This window comes from Amphiura filiformis, chromosome 18 (assembly GCF_039555335.1).
Source record: "Amphiura filiformis chromosome 18, Afil_fr2py, whole genome shotgun sequence".
Lineage (NCBI taxonomy): Eukaryota > Metazoa > Echinodermata > Ophiuroidea > Amphilepidida > Amphiuridae > Amphiura > Amphiura filiformis.
This window is the reverse complement of record NC_092645.1, coordinates 12,531,430-12,555,518: the sequence shown is the minus strand read 5'-3', so window position 1 is coordinate 12,555,518 and position 24,089 is coordinate 12,531,430. Positions and strand designations below refer to the sequence as shown.

Below are 24,089 nucleotides of genomic sequence, written 5' to 3'. Positions count from 1 at the left end.
TTTTAATGGATATAAATATTGTTATATAATTATGGAAATGAATGAACAAACGAATGAATGAACAAACGAATGAATGAATGCATCAATGAAGTTATCAAAATGTGCATGATCTGCTTAAATTGGCATACATAGGCAGCCCAGCATATTTTAATAAAACAGCCTCCTGCATGTCTGGGATTTGACATGCATAGCCCACCGTGCGATGTTCCAAGCAAAAGGTAGTTGCATGAGTCGGCTTCTTAATTGAATACATGACTCATCAGTGGTAAGCATCACAACATTGAATTGCATTAATTGGGGACAGGCCCAGATCACGCAATCAGGTCATGAATAATGCCAGTATTTTAATAACGCCTTTTCAATTTGTGATTTTCTCGAGTCAATGGTTCAGTGTCATCGCCCCGATATCTTCATGGCAGAAATCGCCATGGTAAGTTGAATCCACAGCCACGCGTGGCCATTTTGTTCCGACCTTTGAGACCCATAATGTGCCGAGGGACATCCGACTAAGGCTACTGACAATAGCCTGGTAATTGACCTCTCTGTGTGTAAGTGAGCATTACGGGAGATATTCATCATTTTCTACCCCCGTATCCAAAGATTTATCGTCTGAATATCAAATCGTGCATAGCACATTCACGTATATCGATCCCGGGTATTCATTTCAGTGTCTCTGCTGTATAGTGTAATTATTAACCGGGCGATGTCAGTGTGTGGTTGTAGCCCAGCACATTATGACACGTGTAATTTATTCTCGACGATGGATGCGAGTCCTATCTTAACTCTTTGTTAATTATTGATTAATTAGATCCGGATGTGTAACAATTGGAGTATCCTAAAGCTCAATATGCAAAGCGACTAGCAACCCAAGCATCCCACGTGATCCGATTGCGCAATAAACCGATGGCCTGCTATCCCGGGTCTTAAGCCTATATGTATTAATTCGGCTGGTCCGTGGTTCATAATCTTCTTTCTTCCTTCCTTTCCTTTCGCCAAAAAGCACCTGTGGTGTTAGGGTTAATAGTGCCTCAAATCAGACAGAAAATCGATGCGTTGACAATCAGTTTCTATCAATAGAAAGTTTCTATGAACTCCTGCCAGTGTACCGGTGCATGAACGTTTTGATTGGACAACGTTTGAGACGCCAGTCAGTCAACAACAGTGCATCAATTCACTGATTTGGTTTGTCACACCATAAAGTCTCTAGAGAGCAGTCGTGGCGTGCTATTGGTCCAATGCAATATCACGCCAGCTATCAGACCAAGGTCGCTGCATGAATCAGCATCCTGACTTGCTGCAAACAACGCGACCGGCCTTGAATTGCATCGATTGCATAAAATTGAGAGTTGGTACCGTGCCAATTCAGTGTGCAGTACGTTGGAACTTGGATCAGTGCCAGATCACTATTGGATGTCCCAGGGTTGTATCACGCACTAAACATGTGGGAAACTTATTCATCGTCCAATAGAATGCCGTCACTGGCGTGATATGATGATCAAACAGCAACACACTGTTGATCACGCCATAAACAAGTGGGCGTTATTGTTTCCAACCAACTTACATTGTCCAATAGAAAGCCGCCACGATGTGGTTCGATTTCGTCACTGCGCGTCGCGTTAGCAATTTATTTCGGATCTGTTCATTCTAGCGTTCTGCAGAGCTCCATGCAGACGTGATAATTTCACACTGGTGTGCCGTTCTGCCGCTAGTCTGACATGACTGGTTGTCATGGTTCATGCAGAAGCCACTGTGTTCTGATACGTTCATACTGATGTCAATGATGACGGATATACCACATTATTTAATGGTATGAACTTTTTGTACTTGTATAATTTTCTTGATGGAGCTGTTAGAATAACAAAGGAAGTGTGTTTAATTATGCTGTTCCTGTCTGAAGTTGCAACAATGTGCGTCTATTCGCGGCTAATTGAAAATAATATTGTTAGTTTGTAAGTTTGTTACCCGTGACGACCAGACCGTATGATGCCTGAGACATCGTAAAGAATAATGAGGTTGAATGTTATATCTCGCAAGATTAAAATGGACTGTAGCACATCGATAAAGTGAAGCTCACCAAGGAAAACTTACTGCGAATACTAATCGAGATTCGAAAATGTAGTTTGTTACCCGTGACGACCAGACCGTATGATGCCTCAGGCATCTCTCCTGATCGTTTTGTAACAGTCGAATGTAACATATCTCACAAGAATTAAATGGACTGTAGAACATTAATAAAGTAAAGCTCGCCGGAGAAACTAACTGCGTTAGTAATTGAAAATAATTATATTGTATTAAAGTTTGTTACCCGTGACGACCAGACCGTATGATGCCTCGGTCACCTATCCTGATCGTTCTTGTAAATTGTGACAGTAAACATGGTTAAGATCAATACAGGTCGAGAGTTATATCTCACAAGAATTAAATGGACTGTAGAACATTAATAAAGTAAAGCTCGCATATATTATAAGTTTGTTACCATTGACGACCAGACCAAATGATGCCTCATCTCGCCTGTTCGTGTTTTTGTAACTTATAACAGTAAACATGGTTAAGATCAATACAGGTCGAAAGTTATACATCTAAGAATTAAATGGACTGTAGATTAAATAAGTGAAACTTACTGCGTTACTAATCGAAAAGAATATTCAAAGTATATTGTAATACTTTGTTACCCGTGACGACCAGACCGTATGATGCCTGAGACATCTCACCTGTTCATTTTGTAACAGTGTACACCTGAGACTATGTACACAGTAAAGATCAATACAGGTCGAAATGTTATAACACACCCCAGACAGCGATCATAGGGCCACACCAAAAGTCAATATGTTCCCTTTATTGTGAACCAAATTCAGTATTGATCAAAATTTGGAATCTTGAACATGTTGAAGGCATTCAAAGCCGAGTGAATTTCGTAACATATTTATGAAATCTTTAATCGCCACCATCACAAAACATAATACATGTAGACCCGATTATAATAATTACGTCATTATTGGTTGGCGACAGATGTCTACAAATAAATCAATTTATTGATATTAGAATATTGTATTTTGCCCCCGATGTTAGTTCAACCTGTATTGGTCAACAGATTGAATCATTTTATGTCACAAAATCAATATCACTATCAGCAAAGTGAAATTCCCAGGGATTGAATCTTCTTTGTTCCATGGTCTCTGTTTGTTCTTATCTTTGCCACTTAAATAGACGCTTCCGATAATGTGTGGAAGTTAAATGTTATCACGGAAATCATAATGCGATAACGATTAGTCTCAGATAGTTATAAAGTGTATTATCGTCTCCAGGATCTGTGGTCTCAGGTAGTACTTGTGTTCACAACAGCTGTGTCCACAATCGTTTGATTTATTCAACCTGGACCTCCTTGTTCACCATGAAATTGTACATACAGTTAGCAGGGCCCGGGACCGTAAAGTCGCTTTGTGTGAGTTGGCGCGCTTTTTGTGTCTATCTCCGTGGTCTTTCTGCTTGAAGTCTCACACGGCATTCCAATTATTGCCCGCAATTGATATTTTTGTTTGGGAAATGAGTATTTGGACCTGTAAATACCTTTCCTTGGAATAATTTGTTAAATAAAATTATAATAATTTGCTCTGTGCACACACAAATAACGAAGTTGGTCAAATCGCTTTGTGTGGTTGCGCGCTTTTTTGTGTCTTTCTGCTTGAAGACCCACACGGTATTTACAATTATTGCCCGAAATTGATATTTTTGCTTGGGAAATGAGTATTTTGACCTGTAAATACAGGTAAATAAATAAATGAATAAGATTGATTTATATACTTTTAAATCGTGAGTCAAATAATCAAAAAATATAGAATTAAATTTCATAACAAAAACATATTTATGCAGGGCTATAAATTGGCTTCAAAGAGATGTGATTTATGGTAGATACGTCGTACACATATCTTCTCTGTCGACGGGATAGTATACTGAGGGAAGTCGTGGGCAGGGGCGGATTTAGGGGGGGGGGGGGCGCAGCAAAATAAGGTTTTGTTTGTGGAACAGGAAATGGTTAAACCAAATCGTCATACAGATAACAAATCGCAAACATGGGAAACCTGCGATCACGAGTCGAGAGCTATACAGTCTATGGAGCTATTAACCGCAGCAGTCCAAATCTAAAGCTTTTGAAACTACCAACAAAAAGAGGGCGCAAACACGAAATATAACGAGTTTGAACCAGGTCTGGTCTGAACAAACCAGTGGATTAAATTTGCTCGAACCAAACAAAAATAATTTGAATAATTTGAAAAAAATACACCTTTTCGCTTTATGTAAAACAAAAGCATGGAAAGGGAACTTGCAACGTGTGGACTCTATAGTTAGTATTAACATGATATGTTGATTTTATCCACCATATGAAATAGAGGGCAGCGCCTTAGTAGGAAGCTCCTCTATCACTCTCTGCAAAAGCAACCAATTTGTACCTGTTCCAGAATGAAACCTCTTGGAATTTTTATATGGACATACTGTATCAAGCACCAGGATCATCATTGTTATATTTTTATATCTGCAATACTTCAGGATTTTAAGTATTTTGTGATTATGTATTTTCGACTTTGTGTGTGTATCTTCAAGTAAGTCTACAAGTTCACCTACATTGTGCATAGAGTGCACAACCTGCAAGGTCAAAATTGATCCATGCCTTAATGTTTGACCTACTGACCTACTATGCAAGGCCCCCATATTTCATCACCAACTTCATGGTCACTTCTGGACTTAATGACATTTCAATCTTCTCTATTCAAGTTAATATGATGGAAACTGCACTTGACTTCAATTAGTGTTACTGTTATGCTCGTGACTCCCACTGGGTCTACTGCTCCCAGTATCAAGTATAGTGCTGAATTTTTGCTTGGTCTACAAAACTGTAGTAATGTTATAGGTTGTCCATTATCAGAAGAGACTTGTTTATTTATACAAGCTAACAAAGTTCATAACAGTAAATGTAATATTCATCCCAACAAGAAATCCAAGAAGCGTACCAGAAGGGGTACTAAAGCTGGTAAACGCAGAAAATATTCCAAAGCATCATCTTCTAATAACAGTACAAAGTTCTGCTGTATTAATACAAGATCAGTTGGAAGCAAGATAACAGAGTTCGTAGATTTTGTTATTGAAGGAAATTATCATCTTGTGGCAATAACAGAGACTTGGATAAAACCAGAGGACACATCTGTAATTGGGAATATTACCCCACCTGGATATTCTCTTAAACATGCCCCGCGTATTGGTAAAAAACGTGGAGGAGGGGTAGCACTTCTGTATAAAACTGGTTTGAATATAGACTTTTATGACACTGGACTTGAATTCAAATCATTTGAATTGCTATGTGTAGACATTACAAGTGAGAAATCTTCAATATCTCTTGTCGTTTTGTACCGCCCTCAATGCAAATCAACAGGTTGTTCATTTGGTATCTTCATTGAGGAATTTTCTGATCTAATTGATCACTTTTTATTAAGACCATTGCCTCTTGTCATCACTGGTGATTTTAATATTCATGTAAATGTTCCTGATGATGTGGATGCTAAATTATTCCTCAATGTGTTATCTGCTACTGGACTCGAACAGCACGTTACTTTCCCAACACACATACATGGAAACACATTAGATTTGCTCATCACACGCATATCTGATCCACCAGTCTTCTCCAATCTTCACGGTGTTGATGGACTCTCAGATCATTACGTGGTCAAATGTAATCTCTTTTTAAAGAAGCCATCAGCCATCACCAAGTCAATTACTGCTCGCAAATTAAATGGAATAGACATTGATTCATTATGTGATGATATTGCTACCATTGACCTTTCAACCAATTCCTCAAATTTGTCTAGCAAAACACAAAAATATGACTTTGAACTTAGCGCATTACTTAATAAACATGCTCCAGCAAAAACGCGAACTGTAACGATCAGACCCAACACCAGCTGGTATAATGATGAAATCCATGCTGAAAAGCAGAAACGCAGAGAACTGGAGAAAAAGTGGCGGAAATCGCGACTTGTGATTGATCATCAATTGTACAAACAGCAAAAACAAAAGGTGATATCACTACTAAAGAAAGCCAAAGCCAATTATTATAATGACTTATGCGTAGCCCATGCCAATGACCAGAAACAGCTTTTTAGCATTGTAAATAAGTTGCTTCATCATAAGCAGGAGGCCCCTCTCCCAGACTGTGACTCAGATAAAAACCTTGCCAACAAGTTCTGTAACTTCTTCACTGAAAAGATTAAGAAAATCAGAAATGGTTTTCAGATTGCCGATGACTTATCATGCAATGAACCTGTAGCACCACTTCATCATCTCACCAACTTCGCACCTGCTTCAGAAGAGGAAATCCAAGACATTTTGTTCAAATCACCAACAAAATCTTGTGAATTAGACCCAGTTCCTACTTCTCTGCTAAAAAATGTGCCAGTGCTACTGTTCCGCTGATAACAGACATTGTTAACCACTCTTTGAAAACGGGTGTTGTGCCACAGGAATTTAAGACTGCGCATGTCCGCCCGCTCATTAAAAAGCAGAATTTAGATCATAATACACTTAAAAATTACCGGCCTGTTTCAAACCTAAGCTTCCTCAGCAAGACTCTTGAACGTGTAGTTCTCGCGAGATTAAACCCTTTCCTCCAAGAACATGGATTATGTGATGATCACCAGTCAGCATATCGTGCTCACCATAGTACCGAGTCTGCTTTGCTTAAAGTACAAAATGACCTGCTTCAAGCAATGGATAATGGGAAAATCACACTGCTAGTGCTATTAGATTTATCTGCAGCGTTTGACACTGTGGACCATGAATTACTAATCCATCGAATGAAATATCAAATTGGAATTGATGACGTAGCGTTAGAATGGTTTAAATCATATCTGCATGACAGATATCAGCTTGTGTGCATAAATAATGAAAGGTCCGAAAAAGTCCGTCTTGACTATGGCGTTCCCCAAGGCTCTGTCATCGGACCTAGCGCTTTCTCAATATACACATTACCACTTGGTGACATTATACAAAGCCATGGTCTTGATTACCATTGCTATGCGGACGATACCCAGATATATATTTCTGTAGACCCTGACCAATGTAGCGTAGATGCTGCTATCAATCGCTTGGAAACATGTATTGATGAGGTAAAATTGTGGATGTCCCATAACTACTTGAAACTGAATGATGACAAAACAGAGTTCATGGTTATTGGTTCAAAATATCAAACTGCAAAAGTCCATGTTCCACATATCAGGGTAGGAAATGCTAATGTTATCCCATCATCAGGTTCGAAACCCGGGTGTTATTTTTGACTCATCCCTTTCTATGGAATACCACATTACAACAGTGTGTAGAGCAGCATATGCGTCCATTAGAAACATAGGTCGTATTCGTAGACATGTAAACAGGAGACTGCCGAAATGATGGTACATGCCTTCATAACATCCAAGATAGACATTGGCAACTCTCTGTTGCATGGCATCACAAAGACCCAACTGCACAGACTACAGAGAATTCAAAACATTGCTGCCAGACTTATAACATACACAAAACCACGTGAGCACATTACACCTGTTTTACATGACTTGCATTGGCTACCAGTTGAACAAAGAATCACATTTAAAATAGCCTTGTTTGTCTACAAGATCTTGTATATATCAGCTCCAGCATATTTAAATGAACTTGTAGAAATGTATTCACCAACTCGTAACCTCCGTTCTACTACAAAAGGACTTCTTCAAGAAACAGTTGCCAGAAACCAGTGGGGCAGCAGATCATTTCATGTTTCAGCTGCAACCATTTGGAACAATCTGCCATTTTCGGTTCGCTCTGCCAAGAGCTTGTGTAGTTTCAAAACAAATTTGAAAACACATTTGTTCCAAAATGCTTTTAATTGACTCAAGATTTGTATATCATGAACTATACAACACTGATGAACTGTTTTTGTTAAAATTGTTATAATATGTTTGTATCTTTGTACATTGGTTGTTTTTTGCAAAGCGCCATGAGCGTCTCTCGACGGATACCGGCGCTTTATTAAGTGTACATTATTATTATTATAAGAATATGCCTATGTCGTTTTTAAAAAATCATTTCTTTTTTCTTTTTTATTCTTTTAATTGCAGGTCTGATATTCAAATCAAATCCTAACCAAAGGGAAGATTTGTCGTGAGAACCAGACTGCAATAATCATGCCGCGTTTTACTATCCCAAAGATTAAGGACAGATCAGTGCAAGGTATGTTCGTTTGATTTTTAGCTGAACTTTTTTTTTTTTTTTTTTTTTTTCTTTTTTTTTTTTTTTTTTTTTTTTTTCTTTTCTTTTCTTTTCTTTTCTTTTCTTTTCTTTTCTTTTCTTTTCTTTTCTTTTCTTTTCTTTTCTTCCTTCTTTCTTTCTTTCTTTCTTTCTTTCTTTCTTTCTTTCTTTCTTTCTTTCTTTCTTTCTTTCTTTCTTTCTTTCTTTCTTTTTCTTTCTTTCTTTCTTTCTTTCTTTCTTTTTCTTTCTTTCTTTCTTTCTTTCCCTCTTTCCCCGGGGGGTCACTTCCATTGTGGCCTGTATACCATCCGCGATAATCAACTTTTGAAAAGCACCCTAAACAAGGATTTAACCCTTGGCTAAAACGACACCCTAAACAGGGATTTCATTCCTAACATCAAATTTCATACCCTAAATTTCATTTCCGCGTATTTAGAAATTGCAATTTTGCTACCCTTTTTTCCAGTTTTTCATGTTTTTGACACCCTAAACGCGATACGCGCGTATCGTGCCTACCCACGAAAAACGACCCTTTTTACGTGTTTTCATTATCGCGGATGGTGTACAGGCCACAATGGGAGTGACCCCCCTGGGCCTCTTTCTTTCCCTCTTTCTCTCTTTTTTTCTTTCCCTCTTTCTCTTTCGTTCGTTCGTTCTTTCGTCCGTTCTTTCGTACTCTTAAATCCTTTGAGTTTATCACATTTTTATGAAATTGTGAAGATTTTCTGTTCATTATCTAATTTATTTGTTTGCTTACTTGTTTACCTCTTCATTTATTTATTTCAAAAGGGAACCGACATCCGGTACCAAATGCACGAGAGAGATCAGAACTACATGACATAGTAAAACACTCATGCTTGGATAAAAACGTTATTTCTCGCTACTGGGTGGAGAAAACAACAACATCAGTGCACCAACCAGCATTGACTGCAACATTTCATCAGAAGCGCAAAGAAGTGAAATCAACCTTTGGTCGAGACCCTCGTGTAGGGTATGCATTTGGTTTTGTAAGAAAAGACTCGCTAGCAAATGACGTCTGCAGTGACTTAAGCTTCAAGAATCACGAATTCTGCGACATGCCTCTTGGTGATGCAGACAAGGGAGTCAATTTATTCTTACACGCTGACTTGCTCTTGGAATGGGCGCGAAAACAGCGATATGCAAAGCCGTGCTTGATTATATATAAGGTAAGATAACAATACGCGTTATTAATACGCCTATATTTTGATCAGCTCGTAATCGGCAGACTTTATAACATCGCGGATTAATATCAAAATATTTTATTTTGAAAATTTTCTTGTGACATCTCGCCAGAAGCATGTCCTACAATGTATATGTTGTCTACTTTCTTTAACACACAAAATAAAGACCAGACAGGTCAACTAATAGCACTCTTTACGTACGCGTAGGTCTACTTTTCTGCGTAGTGGTAAAAGCCTAACATTTCCCGCCTATTACGAGCTGTTTCAAACTTTATATTAAACCAGTCTTTTTTCCGACTTGTAACTTGGGAGAGATGATAGTATTTTGGGAGCCAAGGCTCATTATTGATCGGAGATTATAAATATTTTTTATTAGTAATAGACTATCTAATATTATCGTGTGTTATATGCGCTTTATTCTGTAATTAATAAATATGAATGATGAACAAACGCCTTTCTGGCAGAACGACTCATAGCATAGTAGTCATGGTAATATAGCATATGGATTATGTATCCAGAGATAGTGGTTTAGAAACCTAGTGGAATATTATTTCTAAGAAATTTCTTTTAAGTAAGAGGAAATAATAATGGCAATGACTAGCCTCATATACTTAAGTACATCATGTAAATGTATTATATGATGCAAATGTTGACCAGGAAAAAATATCGCGGGACCCGCAGGGCAGAGGCCATATTATTAGTTGTTATCAACCATTGTTAAAAGTTACTCAGTTTTTGATGGGTCCTATAGACCACTTGATATCATTGTTTATCAACAAAGGTGAGGGACTGGTCTATCGATATGCTTGAACGAACCGCTACACTGTTCAATGACTTTCTTGTACTATATAAAAAAAATGTGGTGGGCGATAAAAAAATGCGCGTGCCCTGAGCAAACTACCATGCGTACGCACACTACAGGGCAAAGAACAATGGAAATTACCATAATTCGCGCGCATACTGCCGGGCAATAACGTCACATGTCAAGTGGTCTATACCAGTATAAAATAATGTTATATGGGCGTGTGGCATACTGACTTGATAGTATCCTATACTCTATATCCACAGATAATTAAAGGACGGTGTAAAGTTCTTCCAAGATGCAGGATGACCAATGGCGTAGTATACGAGCCAACGCTGAATTATGATTCACATGTACTGCAGGAAAAAGCACACACTAACGATGATCTAAAAGAACGTATCATGCAGTCACAGGTAAGTTGTCCTTGTAAACTGTGTACAGTTTTGTATAATTAAATACCGAATTTAAAAGACTAGTGTGCGTATGACATCCTGTCAACCAGACCAAAAATGCCGTACTGCGCAGGTCAGCAATCAATCACGCCTCGCTTTTGCCCTGACGTCAGACGCAAACTAGTCTTTTTTTAATTCGGTATTCAATTATTATGTGTGTTTAGTGCAGTCAGTAAAATCTGTGGCATCTGTGGGCGCAGTGGTGGTTTCATACTTTCCTACCGCTTGCCGCTTTGCCGCTCTGAAGATGATTTTACTTCACTGCGCAATCGCACCAAAAACGCTAGCGGTGACCAGCGGCAAGCCGATATATCGATCACTCCACCGCTTTGCCGCGGCGGCAGCACCGCTGGGAGTTGAATTCAAGTCAACTCGGAGCGGTGCCGCTCTGACGTATGAGAACAAAATACGATTTTGGAGCGGTGCTGAGCGGCAAGAGTGACTTTCAGAGTCATGCCGCTGCCGCTCAGCGGTGTGCCGCTCCGCTTGCAGAAAAGTACAAGCGACATGATGAAGCGTCATGCCGCTCAGCGGCAAACGGCAGAAAGTATGATACCAGCATAAAGCCTCCAGCATACTTTCCTGCCGCTTGCCGCTGCGGCAAGCGGCAGGGCGTTTCAACCAATGACAAGCCTTTATTGTGTCTGTTTGTCTGCAATGCGCGTGCGCCGCTCAGCGGCAAGCGGCAGGGTAGTATGAAACCAGCATTACTCAAAGCACAGATCCTGGAAGCGATGACGTGTGTTAAAGACGCTGCCTATAGGCAAAACAGCTGCATCAACCCATTGACACCACTCACTGGACAAGAGATTATCTGCATGAATTTATCTGTATGGGTTTCAAGAAATACTTTCATACAAATATTTTGGTAATTCACCATCCCCTGGCGTAATAGCGACCGGTTCCAAAAGAATATGATAGTATGAGCATTATCAGTAATAACAGAAACTTTATTTTTCATTCTATTTTTTCCAGATCTTTCTATACGAGTACGACAACGAATGTCTCCCTGTGAGGAACCCCAGACATTGTCTTCCTTATGCAGTTATCTGCTTCAAACGAGACGAGTCTGTCCCACCTAGACAGTCCAGACAGGAGCCGAATTCGGCACCTTTGCAGTCAGTACATTCCAGGTCAGAAAGTAGGGCTGCTGGTTCCGCGTGTCTTGGAAGCAGTTCAAGTGGTTCTAACATTGAAAATGATAGAAACGAGAGCAGTGTGAAAGTAGATATACGTGGTAGTGTTTGTAATATAGCACAGCGCTGTAAGGATAGTGAACAAGGCATTTCCAAAAAGCCATCAGTTTTGAATCATTCCAGTGTACATGTAGATATACTCCGAAATGATCTGTTCATGTCTGATGACAGTGAGAATGAGAGTGACGCTGGCGCATCAGATCTTGCTCTACCTCAGGATGTTGAGAAAAGCGATGATGAGAATAGTCCCTCAGATTTCATTAGTGCGGGGGAAGTGACTGATGATGAAGATGAAGGTGAAGAGTCTCCTATGCTCAATGATGGTAGCGATGTACGATTTAGTAGCGATGACGAAACAGGGGCGTCGCCTTTCAGTAACGGTTATCATAGCAGTGCTAGTGATGCTCAGGCTAACTCCCAGATGGACATTGACCATCCAATCATAGGCCTTCCAAGTAATAATTCTGAATCTGAGAGCAATAACTATAATTCTGACACTTCTTCAGTTAGTGACTTGACACCGTCTGAGGATGAGGATGATATTCCAAGCTGTAGCTCCATCAAAGTAGTCTCAAATAACAGCAGTACAAAATCTATGAATATGCTAAACATACAATCTAATGGGATTGGTGCCAAAAATCCCAACCCTCAAACTGGACCAAAAAAGCTTAGTCCTCCAGAGAACAAGCCAACCACTTACACGCCAAAGAAATTGACACCTGTTTTGGCATCCGGAAAGAGGCAGCCAAAGAAATTGACCCCTCCTGCACAAAAGAGGCGTGAAGTCATGAAAGTAGCAGAAGCTAGGCGTGGCATTCAAATGAACGACACGGATACTGATGATGACGATCATCAATCTTCAAAACAGAAAAAGACTCTGGAAATGGTAAAAAAGCTAGAAATAGCCAATAAAAGAAAGCTTGAGGAGCTGAAATTACGTAATGCCTCAGCGCGTATACAAAACCCTCAACCTAGTGTTGATCCCAGTACAACCTCCCACAAGGAAGGCAAGAAAGGTTTAATTATAAAAGCATCAGCTAGAAAACTCTTAAAGCAAAGGTTGCAGGTTGTTGCTAGCAACTCCAAACCTAATTTATTGCCAAAGGATACCTCAAAAACAACAAGTAAAGTGAGCAGGAAAAGGCCAAGTGACACAACACTTGAGGACACGCCAAGAGGAAAAACTAGAAAAGAGACGAACCATGAACTCAAGATGGGAAGCGAATCCAGTAAATCCAAGCGAAAGGTGAATGTAGAAAAAGAAGCGGTAACCACGACTCCATCGCATGCAGCAGCCGTTGCTGATGCTGTTGAAATTAGGGTCAGGCAACCAAACAAATCAGTAACTACAGCTGCTGTTGCAGTTGCAGTTGCTGTAGCTTTTGATAAAGATGTCAATGTTTCAAATAACTGCAAAGTCACCACCCCAGATGAGGGCGAAATGTCAATTTCATCCCGCACAGATGGAGAAAGGTCACCAATTGATATCATGAATATACCTATAGAGGGACAGGGTGTAACTTCAAAACCTCAAAGTAATGCAGCTGCTAATAAGGGATTACCAAAGTCATCCAATTCAAACAGAAGCAAAAAGGTTCCAAAATCAAAAGAAAGCGCAAAGAAATCAACCCCAAAAGTCCAAAGAGTAGCAAAATCCAGCAAGACAGGTGTAGTTAATGAACCGTCAAAGTCTGCCTGGTCAGATGGCAAGAAAGGAAATGTAAAGAATCGAAGTTGTAAAGCCACTGAAAAAACACCAAAGTTATCCCTTTCAACATCATCAAATACATTCCCTTCGGCATCATCGAAGGTATCTCCTTCAACATCATTAAAATTAACCCCTTCAACATCATCAAAGCTAACCCATCCGCCTTCGATATCATCAAAGGTATCTCCTTCAACATCATCAAAGCTACCCCCTTCAACATCAAAGGTAACCCCTTCGACATCATCTAAGGTATCTTCGACATCAAAGGTAACCCATTCGACATCAAAGGTAAACCCTTCAACATCATCAAAGGTAACCCCTTTGACATCATCAAAGGTAACCCTTTCGACATCATCAAAGGTAACCCCTTCGACATTATCAAAGGTATCTCTTTCAACATCATCAAAGGTATCCCCTTCGACATCAAAGGTATCCCCTTCAACATTAACAAAGGTATCTCCTTCGACATCATCTAAGGTAAACCCTTCGACATCATCAAAGGTATCTCCTTCGATATCATCAAAGGTATCTCCGACGTCATCAAAGGTAACCCCTTCAACGTCATCAAAGGTAAACCCTTCGACATCATCAAAGGTATCTCCTTCAACATCATCAAAGGTAACTCCGTCGATATCAACCAAGGTATCTCCTTCAACATCATTAAAGGTATCTCAAGCTGGAAATGCAGTTGTTTTAAAGGGATTCCAGAAGTCAGCTAGGACAGAAGAAGGCAGACCATCAAATGAAATTGAAAGATCAAGCACTGGTAATGCTGCTGCTTTGAAGGGATTACGAAGGTCAGTCAGAAATATTGGTGGAAAGGAAGGAATTGGAAAGACTTCAAGTAGTGAGACTACATCATCCAAGTCGGGCAGGACAGCAGAAAGCAAGAAGAAGCAAATGGAAACAAATTTGAGTTCAATTCCAAGGTCTAGTAATTCCGCTACATCCACAGAATTACAGAATTCGACCAGGTCAGAAGAACGCAAGAAAGATCCAAAGTCGAATGAAACTAGGAAGAAACAACGTGATGAACGCGTTGAGGGAACCTCTTCCACATTAAAACGAAGTGGAGAAGTGTCAGGTAATGAACCTCCTTCCAAGTCGACCAAATCAGAAGGCGAGGATATACCAGGCTTAATGGATATATCGGTGCCAAAGATGGGAAGTAATGCTCCACACCATAAGAAAAAGATTATTGAACGATACAACCATTCGCAGGATGCACAACCTATTAATGTGGCGAGCTCAAGGGAACGTGTACTGTCAGAAAGTGAAAGTAATAGGCAAGACACACAGCAAGGAACTATAAATGAGAATGATGAATATAGCAACTGGAATCACCATATTAGGAGGCAGCGAGTACACCCCTATCATGAAGAGCGCAGCGGTGATAGGAATGTACCATCAAGGATTGACAAGCACGACATGAGGCGTGACTTCATATATGGAAATGAAAGGCACGAAAATCACAGAAACCATGATAGGAGAAGAAGAGATCAAGAATTCAACTCACGACCGTATGAAACACATGAACATGATGAAGGTTCAAGCCATAGATCTTACGGTTATACAAAATCACTCGTCACCATTGACTATAACCATGGAGCCAAGACTGTTGGTGATGAGCGTGAAGTCGGAATTGCACAAGAGATTCCAACTGAGACACAGTCGCCTTGGCATGTACAACCTCCTTTATCTGCACCTCCCAGTTCCACCAATCATCGCCCGGAAACTGAGCACGTGGCGTCACAGGAACAAATCGCATCTTTAAATAGACAGCCCATCCCCAAAGAGTTGTATGGTCCAATACCAGTACCGGTATCGACCACTTTGACACGCCATTGGTCAATCCTCCAGCCAGTGTTGGAACAAAACCTACCTTCAGTACCAGAACCATCCACTGAGTATGCTAGCACCGTTGAGACACAAACCCCTGTACCTTTTCCACAGGAGCCACAGCCACCGTTACCTGTACCTCTACTACAGGAGCAATACCCACCGTTACCTTCCCAACAACCTCCAACCAGGCCTCGTTTGCCATCAGAGAGTGCTACATCCATTTATCCTCGGCCACCTTTACCAGACGATCCACCTCCACCAAAACCCCGATTACCTTCAATCGACCTTGATCCACCTCCACCAAAACCCCGATTACCATCAACTAACCAAGATGAAAATTTTAACATCATTGATATGGATATTGATTTGGACTCGAGTGGTGGCCTTGTTGTTGATTATGGTCACAAGAGAACAGGTGCATCAAAAGTTACATTAGAGAGTAATGCTGCTCCAAAGAAACCCACATTAAAAGATGCCTCCGCGTCTGAAAGTATTCAAATGGATTCAATTTCAGGGCAACGTGCACCAAGCAGCGTGCCCCAAAACACAAACATTTTGAAAACCATTGAACAGGTTGAAGCTAGATTGAGGGAACTAAATGAGAAGGTGATTAGTCAGCAAGAAACATTAAGGAGAGACAGGTGTCATCCTAAAAGTAGGAGTTGGTATAATCACCCATATGAGCGTAGAGATGATAGTCTAAGGGCTCCATATCGACGTTCACCTGAACGTGATGTACGCCGTCCATTTGATAGCCTTCCTCTTAGGCCCGATGACCGATACCCAAGAGATCCGTCTGGTGACCATCACTCCTATGATCGCCATCGAAATATTCCATTCGATGACCTGCCACGTAGGTTTGATAATCGCTACCATGAAAACCCACCAAGTGAACGTCACCGCGATGACTATAGGCATGGGCGATTTGATGATTTTCCCCCAGTGATCGCTATCCTCCTTCATCCAGGCTCGATGATCGCCACCCACCAAATGAACGTCGCGGTGATCACTTTCGCGATAGTCCATTTAATCACCATCCGTCCAGGTCTTATGATTACAGCAGGCGAGGAATGAGGAGAGATAATTGGCGATAGAAGATTTAAAGCCCATCGTAAATTCGATCAATGAACAGATTTGATACAAGTGTTATTTGAGACTATTTTACCCGGGGCTTTTATCTCATCCTATCTTATGGCTGACTACAAACCCCGACCGCCGGTGCCTGGCAGACCCGGCGATTTTACTGCGTTCTCTTGTTCCGAACAATATGAACTTAGCCTACCAGCCGGTTCTACCAGGACACCGGTGGTTGAGTTTTGAGGCTATCCCTTTGAGTTTGAGGTTATATGTAAACGTACAAGTAGTCGGTAATCCCATTGTAATTGTAGAATAATATCAATATTATTATCTCGACATGTACATGTATTGATTGGTGAAATTAAAGACCGTGGAACTTGTTAGTGGCGATACAGTACCATAAGCGCCTAATTCCATCTCAACAGCCGGTATCCATTGCTATAATTCTATCCGTACGATATTGTACATGTGATTAAGTGTACGTGTCAAGATTACAATCGGCAATTTCCAGAGTTGTGCTATTATCAAAGACCGAATTGAAAATACTAGTTTGCGTCTGATGTCCGAGCTAAAGCACGACGTGATTGGTTACTGACCTGCGCAGTGCGGCATTTCCGGTGTAGTTGACAGGACGTCATACGCTAACTAGTCTAATTTCTGTCTTGAATTATAACAATGTGCCATACAGAAATCTACATAACAATCAGTATAAATTATTAATTGTACATAATTTGTATACAATATAAGGTCATATTGTACTACGAGTTGTTTTGTAATGTTTGTATAAGTTCTGTAAATTTCTTTTACAAGAACATTTGATTGATTTACAATGCTATCGGGAACATTTTCCGATGGCTGTTGAAGAAGTTGTTTGTCAGAGCTTGTAAGAGGCCGGTCGAGTGCAGATCCGTCGGAACACGGTTTTAAATACGGACCTCATCGTGACATCATCCAAGCAGCAAAGTCCATTTCCCATAGAAAAAGCGTTATCCGACGGATCTGCAGTCGACCATTCTGTAATGACGTGGATTTGACCAGTATTTCTAGTTTAATAACGATATTAAGTAGTATTCACACACAAAGTAAATACGAAATTTAGTATTCGACCCATGCCGTCCGCCTGTTAATTCAAGGTCAGGTCCTAACTGTATTCATCATGCGTCCTGTTTTCATGATGCGTGCTTTTACAGCTTTTATACATGTACAATTGTTTTTATATGATGTATATAACTGAATGTAAATAAAAAATGGCTATCATAACTCTAGTGTTTGAAATGTACATTTGTAACGTCTTTCTAGTGTTAACCAATACGAATGTATTTAGGGGTTGTATATTTTACACCCCGCCTTCCCTACTTTTCCCCACCCCGCTCATAATTAGTGCAAAGCCCAATGTTAGTTAGGGGCGAACAACTAAAGTCTGCGTCCGACAGACTGCGGCGACAGTACATTTACTCAACGTCTGCCTCATGTTTGAGCTACGCGCATTCACACACATCAAATGAAAGCTTCGTGGCCATGCACCAGCCCTCTTAACACAAATCAGGGAGGAAAAAGAAATCAAGAAAATGGTTATTGAGTGATAAACAGGTCTTATGAATTGTGACAGTAAGGGCTGAAATCAAAAAAGAAAAACTAGATATCATTGATCGCCCAGATGTATCCCTTGCTTGAGTACTTTGAAATGGTGACGCATATAAATACAAATGCGGCGAAATTGGCCGGTTTGCATTGTTATGGCAATTCGGTCGTCCAGACGAGTCGTGAACACCCCGATCCCAGCCAGCCAGCTTGTGCGCCTTGGAGATGACGGAGCACAATCCAGCACGGATCTGAGTCTAGCGATGTGTACGCGAGTATGGCCCATGATGAACACGCGGACCGCGCAAGTCGTTTGAACACCGCAATATCTCTTATATTGAATGACACCGGTAGGCTACGATGAACACCCAGCCTTGGTATGTCGGGTACTGGATCACGCACCTTTCGGATGGTACACGTAAAGATGAGTTGACTTGTGACGGTATTTCCTGGCAGCGTGCGCGCACATCATCACAATTTCCATTGTTTTTTGCCTGGCAGTCTGCGCGCGCATCATATTTTGTTCATTACCCGTGCTTTTAAATTCCGCCACATCACAATAAGGCTATTGAATATTGAACAGTGTAGTGGTTGTATGCAGTTCGTTCAAGCATATCGATATACCATTCCCTTGCCTTTGTTGAGGTCAATGTATGGCGATCATTTTCATTATGTTTGAGGACGCGAAGGCGTGCTCCAGCTGGCATAGCTACTGATAATCGGATTAAACTTCGCTGGCCAACTAATTGCTGATCACCAGATTCCATCTAAATGGTTAACTCATTCGGTCGTTTCAAATATTGAGTGTTAGTTTCTCTATATTGTTCAGAAACAAAACATCAGGGGATTAAAAAGTGGAGCAGAACTGGTTTGCAATCATAACACTATCTACTCTACCCTAAACACTATTCCACTCCACTCTCGAGCTCTCCTCTCTCCTTTCCTTTCAACTTCCAATGCTCTCTCCCATCTGTTTCTCTTTCTCCCTCCCCTTACCTTCAACACCTCCCCCCCCCCACACACACACACACAAACACACACACCCCCTCGTCCCCTCCCCCTCTCTTCTCATTTCTTCGAGCAATAAATAACCTGGATCAAATTCAACCAGTCTATACTGTGATATAGCTTCAATCGATCCGCGTGTATGCGATATGCATACGAATAGACACTCGAGTAGGCTTCATGTATCTATTCTTTTATAATCTCGGTTGAAATATTTGGATGGTCTATATTTGTTGACAGGGAAATAAGCTATGGCTAATTTGAAATTGAACCCATGCATTCAAATGTAGATTGGCTTGTTCGACTTCTTTGTTCTTGAATATTGCACTGCGAAATTTAAAAACTTCTTAACTTTTGTATACTTTGATCAAGGTATCTTCAAACCTGATATTCTGCGGTTTTTCGATTATGTAACAAACTGAAATGAAAACCGAAAATGCTTTCTACAAATTGTAAGTTTCTAACAAAGGGTACAAACAAAGATATCGAAAATGACGTCAGTCAAGAGCTTAGGCAGGATGATACGAAACCACGTGACCTAAATCAAAACTAAAACTCAATATTTGAAACGACCGAATGTATGCCGCTTTTTTGGTCAAATGACAAAACGTCAAGAATAACCATACTTTGAACACCATTATGTGCGCAGGAAATCGTGAAAATCAAAATTCACAGAGGATTTTAGGAAACGCGCGTTTGTTTCCACTGGAAAAAACGCTAAAAATCATTTGTTAAATTCCTTGTACTCAAAATTAAGTGAATATTGGATAAAATGATGGAGTTTCGTGCCGTAGTACTTCGTAGTATTTTCTCAAATCGACTGACCAATTCTCCTCGTCTAGCGTCTGCTTCTTGTTGGAGCTTGACTTCGATGGTGCTATTTTGGACTTCAGGAGCTGGTCACAGATATGCGGCAAGAAGTGCTTTCCTTCTTTTCGGTTTAGTGTGTTTGGCGCTTTATTTTCCTTATCCAAATCGCACCACCAACGTCAATAGCACCACCAACGTCAAGCTCCAACAAGAAGCAGGCGAGGAGGATTGGGAGAATTGGTCAGTTGATTTTAGAAAATGCTACGATGTAGCACGAAACGTCATCATAGGTGTGTTTAACATCATTTTACCCAATATTCACTTGGAATTTGTTTACAAGAAATTTTAAAAATGATATCTATTGACAATCCTGATGAACTTATTTACGGATACGCGAAAAATGTCAGACTAAATCACTGGTGCATAATGGTGGTTTCATACTGTCAAGCAGTTTGTCGCTGAGCGGCGTGACGCATGCGCATTGCAGACAAATGAACACAATCAAGGCTTGCCATTGGCTGATACGTCATTGCTACAGCGGTCTTCCGTCCGTCCCAAGTGAAGAAACGTTTTCTTTGTTAATTATTAGCAGATACTACACATGATTTTAGCTTTCCAACAGACTGACTCAAACACGTCTGTTTCCCACAGCATTCATTATTTGCCACGTTATGTAAACACATCACGAAAAGTTGCTACCCTCTTTATTGCGAGATAATTACTCCAAATCTATGCATTAAATTTTAAAACTGAAACAGCAAAAAGAAACTACTTTCAGTTCAGCAACATTTGACACACAATTTGTCTCGACAGCTCAAAATGTGTGTCCATAGTGAATCCTCGTTCAATAAAAAAGATGTAGATTGAAAGTGGCACTATAAACCTTCTCAAGTCTCAAACTTCTCAAGTTTTGGGTAGAGCCTCGAACTGGCAACATACATGAATGGGAATTGTATCGGTTATACAACAGTTATGTAACTTACAGTAAAGTCACATAATTCTTCCTTTCACGTCTGTTGCCAGTTTGAGGCTCTACCCAACATGGCGGAACCATGCAATGGGTGAATACAGTCCCTACATGACCATCAAGGATGACCGGCGGTGTCCAGTGACGACTAGAAAGTTGATGTGCAACTTATGAATCCGTAGAAGGGTCACCATACAACACATTTTGAGCTCTAAGGCAAATGAGGTATTAACCATGTTAACATTGACAAAATTGGCGTTCTTTTGGCCATTTCAATTTTTGAATTTCAATTTGATGCATAGAATTTGGGTTTTTATCTCGCAATAAAGGGTGTAGTTGCTTTTTGTGATGTGTTTATTTACAAATTATACGTTTTTGCGATGGTAGTAAATTGTTTGAAATTGTGAACATTGAACATTGACCGCTGAACCGTTCCGACCGTTACCAAACTCCCGCGTACAAGTACGTGCTTTTGAAATATGTGTGAAGTTCACCATATGCATTAGAACTGCAGATAACAGTATCAAACTGAATCTCAAGCGTGTCAGCTATCACGTCAATATACTTCATCCTCGAAACCACACCTTGAAGAGCAATGGCTGGATGGGATTACGGATTATGCGGTTGTTTCAGCAACATTGGCTTGTGTCTTGTAGCCTACTTTGTACCATGTTACATCGTCGGCAAAACGGCAGAAACTGTCGGCAGTAGTTGCTGTTGTTGCTGCATACTCTGGCTCTTCATCTACCCGTTTGTGACCTGCCACATCCGTGGAAAGGTGCGGGCTAATAAGGAGATAGGAGGAGGTGTGTGCTCGGATTTCTTCTGTTCTTTATTTTTGCCGTGTTTGGTGATTCCGCAAATGGCACAGGAGATGTCAGTACATGCGTTCGGAGCTGGAGAGTCGATGGCAAGAGTGTGATATCTGTAAATGATGGATCTGGATTATTAAACTCTGCATGCTAGTTTGTCTTTATGCTTAATGGATTATGTGCTTGCAGTGCTCCATTCATTTCAAATACGAGCTTTGTGGTGCTGTGGATAAATTTATTTTGTGAAATGCTTGATTAACAATTAACCATAATAAATATTATTTACTACGATTAGTGGCGTCTTCTCAAAGCTGCAATTATTCATATGGTCATCAAGACACGCTACAACTGTTGCTGTATTTCCCTTGCATGGATCTTACCAAGGATCCGATTACACACGGATGAGTAAATGCTCAGTACTAAATACCATAGTACATTAGCACTCCGGAATCCTTGCTAATACATCCCGATTCAGGTGCTTAATTTTAAACATCCAATTATCACCTTTATCGCCATAAACTATGGACAGAATTATGCCGTGGACATGTTGGAAGAATGTAAAAGCTGTGTTTTCACCAGCAACTGACTATACAATATAGTAAACATTCCAAATGATACCTTACGTGTCACGGTGGACATAGCAAATACTTAGTGTGAGTGAGTTATATCTAAAAAAGCGGACGGTGGTTAGTAATGGATATATAGAACATTAGTTATTTATCATTGCTAAAATACATTAAGTGAACTCTCGGATTCGTTCTTCAAAAAACACCTAATTACTTTACAAGCATCAAACTCTAGAATAGTGATGGCCATGGACCAATATCCAAATTAAAGTCGATGATAACCAAAAATGGCTGATTAGTCGACCCTGGTTAACCATTTTCTTCAAGTGAGCAGCAAAAAAAAAAAAGGAAAAAAAACGAACTTTGATCTGTACAAATGTGCGTGTAATTTAGCAACGAGCTCTGACCAAATATTGACAAAACTCGAGTTTTACACGAACACGTTGTTGTGGACCCCAGGATGATGTGAACTATGTAGCAAGAATGAAAGTAGCATTTTCAAATGCAAAATATACTTTATAATAATTATCTGGTTATGTGTTTAGAATTATAGTTGCTTGCATAAAGAGTAGACAACCAAATGGTGCTCAGGCCAAAAACCCGAAAATAGCTTCCGCAAAAATGTTTTTTTGTATAATTTCTGCGACTTGTACTGATTCGGACTCCATAGGGTTATACAGGGGTAATAAAAATATGTGCTCCAATATCACAGTCCATGGATCCAAATTATGGCTCTGCTGCCGGACTAGTAGTAGTATGTGCTTTATTATAAAAAAAATGGGATGGTACAAAATGTATAGTTAAAGGATATAGGCTACGAAGTAAACTGTAAACTAAGGTGTCCTTGTCCCGTTGTCTTGTCTTGTCTTTGTTCTGTTTGTTTGTGATGGGTGTGCGTGTTAGTAACTTTTTTAATAGAAAATTTCATTTATATTGATTCAGCTATTCTGGTGATTAGAAGAGTATGTTTTATACAGAGTGTCCCTGAAAGAACTATATCGTCGGAATCTTAATGTTTTGCTATTGTTTTAACGCCATAACTACATATGTGACGTGTCATGTCAAAAGGAGACACTTTCGGGCAGGTTATCAATTTTGAGGTTTGTACATATTTTAAATAAAGAGATATTTTGCTCCACAACGCCGTTTTCACCAATGAAATCGGACATTCCTAAGCGAAGATATTGAGTTCGTAAGTTATGGTATTATAAATTTGGAAATTGAAATATCGGCCTTTCAAAATATTTATAATATTGACAATGTTGCGAGTAGGAATTACCTTGAAAAATGTCTCAAAAAATACAAGATGCCAGTTATATTCCGGTCTGAAACTATCAGACAAAATTTTTAACATTAATAACATAACATCACATTTCGCAACAAACCCTAATTATTGATGTTTGGCTATTTCTTCATTTACGATCCTGCCCAAAAGTGTCTCCTTTTAACATATAGTTAGGGGAAAAGGTTCACTTTGGTGACCACTCTCTGGCTAGTAAGGTTTGACGATTGATTCGACTTCTATGGACCATTTAGAAAAAAATAGCCACCATGTCCCTCGCGAAAATCCGGCATTTTTCGCTAGAGGCCAAAATCAAAATGGCCGCCACCACCATTTTGAAAATTTAAGTTTTGAACCAGAGCACCTATAATCATGCACAAAGACACTTTTTCGGATATGTCGAGTACAAGGATTCCGATTCTGACATTAGTTTGACATTACGGCATCATTTTCACCCAGAAATCCAAGATGGTGGCCGGCACCATCTTGAAAAATTTAGTTTTGAACAAGCGGACCTTAAAT

At 40.0% G+C, this 24,089-nt stretch overlaps 3 protein-coding genes across 4 annotated transcripts in view; all 3 read left to right on the top strand.

Moving 5' to 3' along the window:
- The window catches only part of LOC140139870 (uncharacterized), a 29,788-nt gene extending 12,316 nt beyond the window's left edge, over positions 1–17,472 (top strand). Inside the window, exons 1-5 of one of the 2 annotated variants that reach the window (XM_072161631.1) lie at positions 1,690–1,807; positions 8,136–8,247; positions 9,055–9,452; positions 10,536–10,682; positions 11,697–17,472. In XM_072161631.1, the coding sequence (XP_072017732.1) occupies positions 8,202–8,247; positions 9,055–9,452; positions 10,536–10,682; positions 11,697–16,541 (5,436 nt within the window). In that variant the 5' untranslated portion in view covers positions 1,690–1,807; positions 8,136–8,201 and the 3' untranslated portion in view covers positions 16,542–17,472. Of the gene's footprint in view, positions 1–1,689; positions 1,808–8,135; positions 8,248–9,054; positions 9,453–10,535; positions 10,683–11,696 lie in introns of those variants that run through there. The other variant, XM_072161630.1, reaches the window with a different exon arrangement.
- On the top strand, positions 4,816–6,462 carry LOC140138973 (uncharacterized). The gene has a single exon (XM_072160754.1). It carries the CDS (start codon positions 4,816–4,818, stop codon positions 6,460–6,462), a length of 1,647 nt encoding a protein of 548 aa, XP_072016855.1.
- Positions 17,473–21,502: 4,030 nt separating the features above from the next.
- On the top strand, positions 21,503–21,829 carry LOC140138972 (uncharacterized). The gene has a single exon (XM_072160753.1). The coding sequence runs from the start codon at positions 21,503–21,505 to the stop codon at positions 21,827–21,829; it is 327 nt and encodes a 108-aa protein (XP_072016854.1).
- Positions 21,830–24,089: the final 2,260 nt, after the last annotated feature.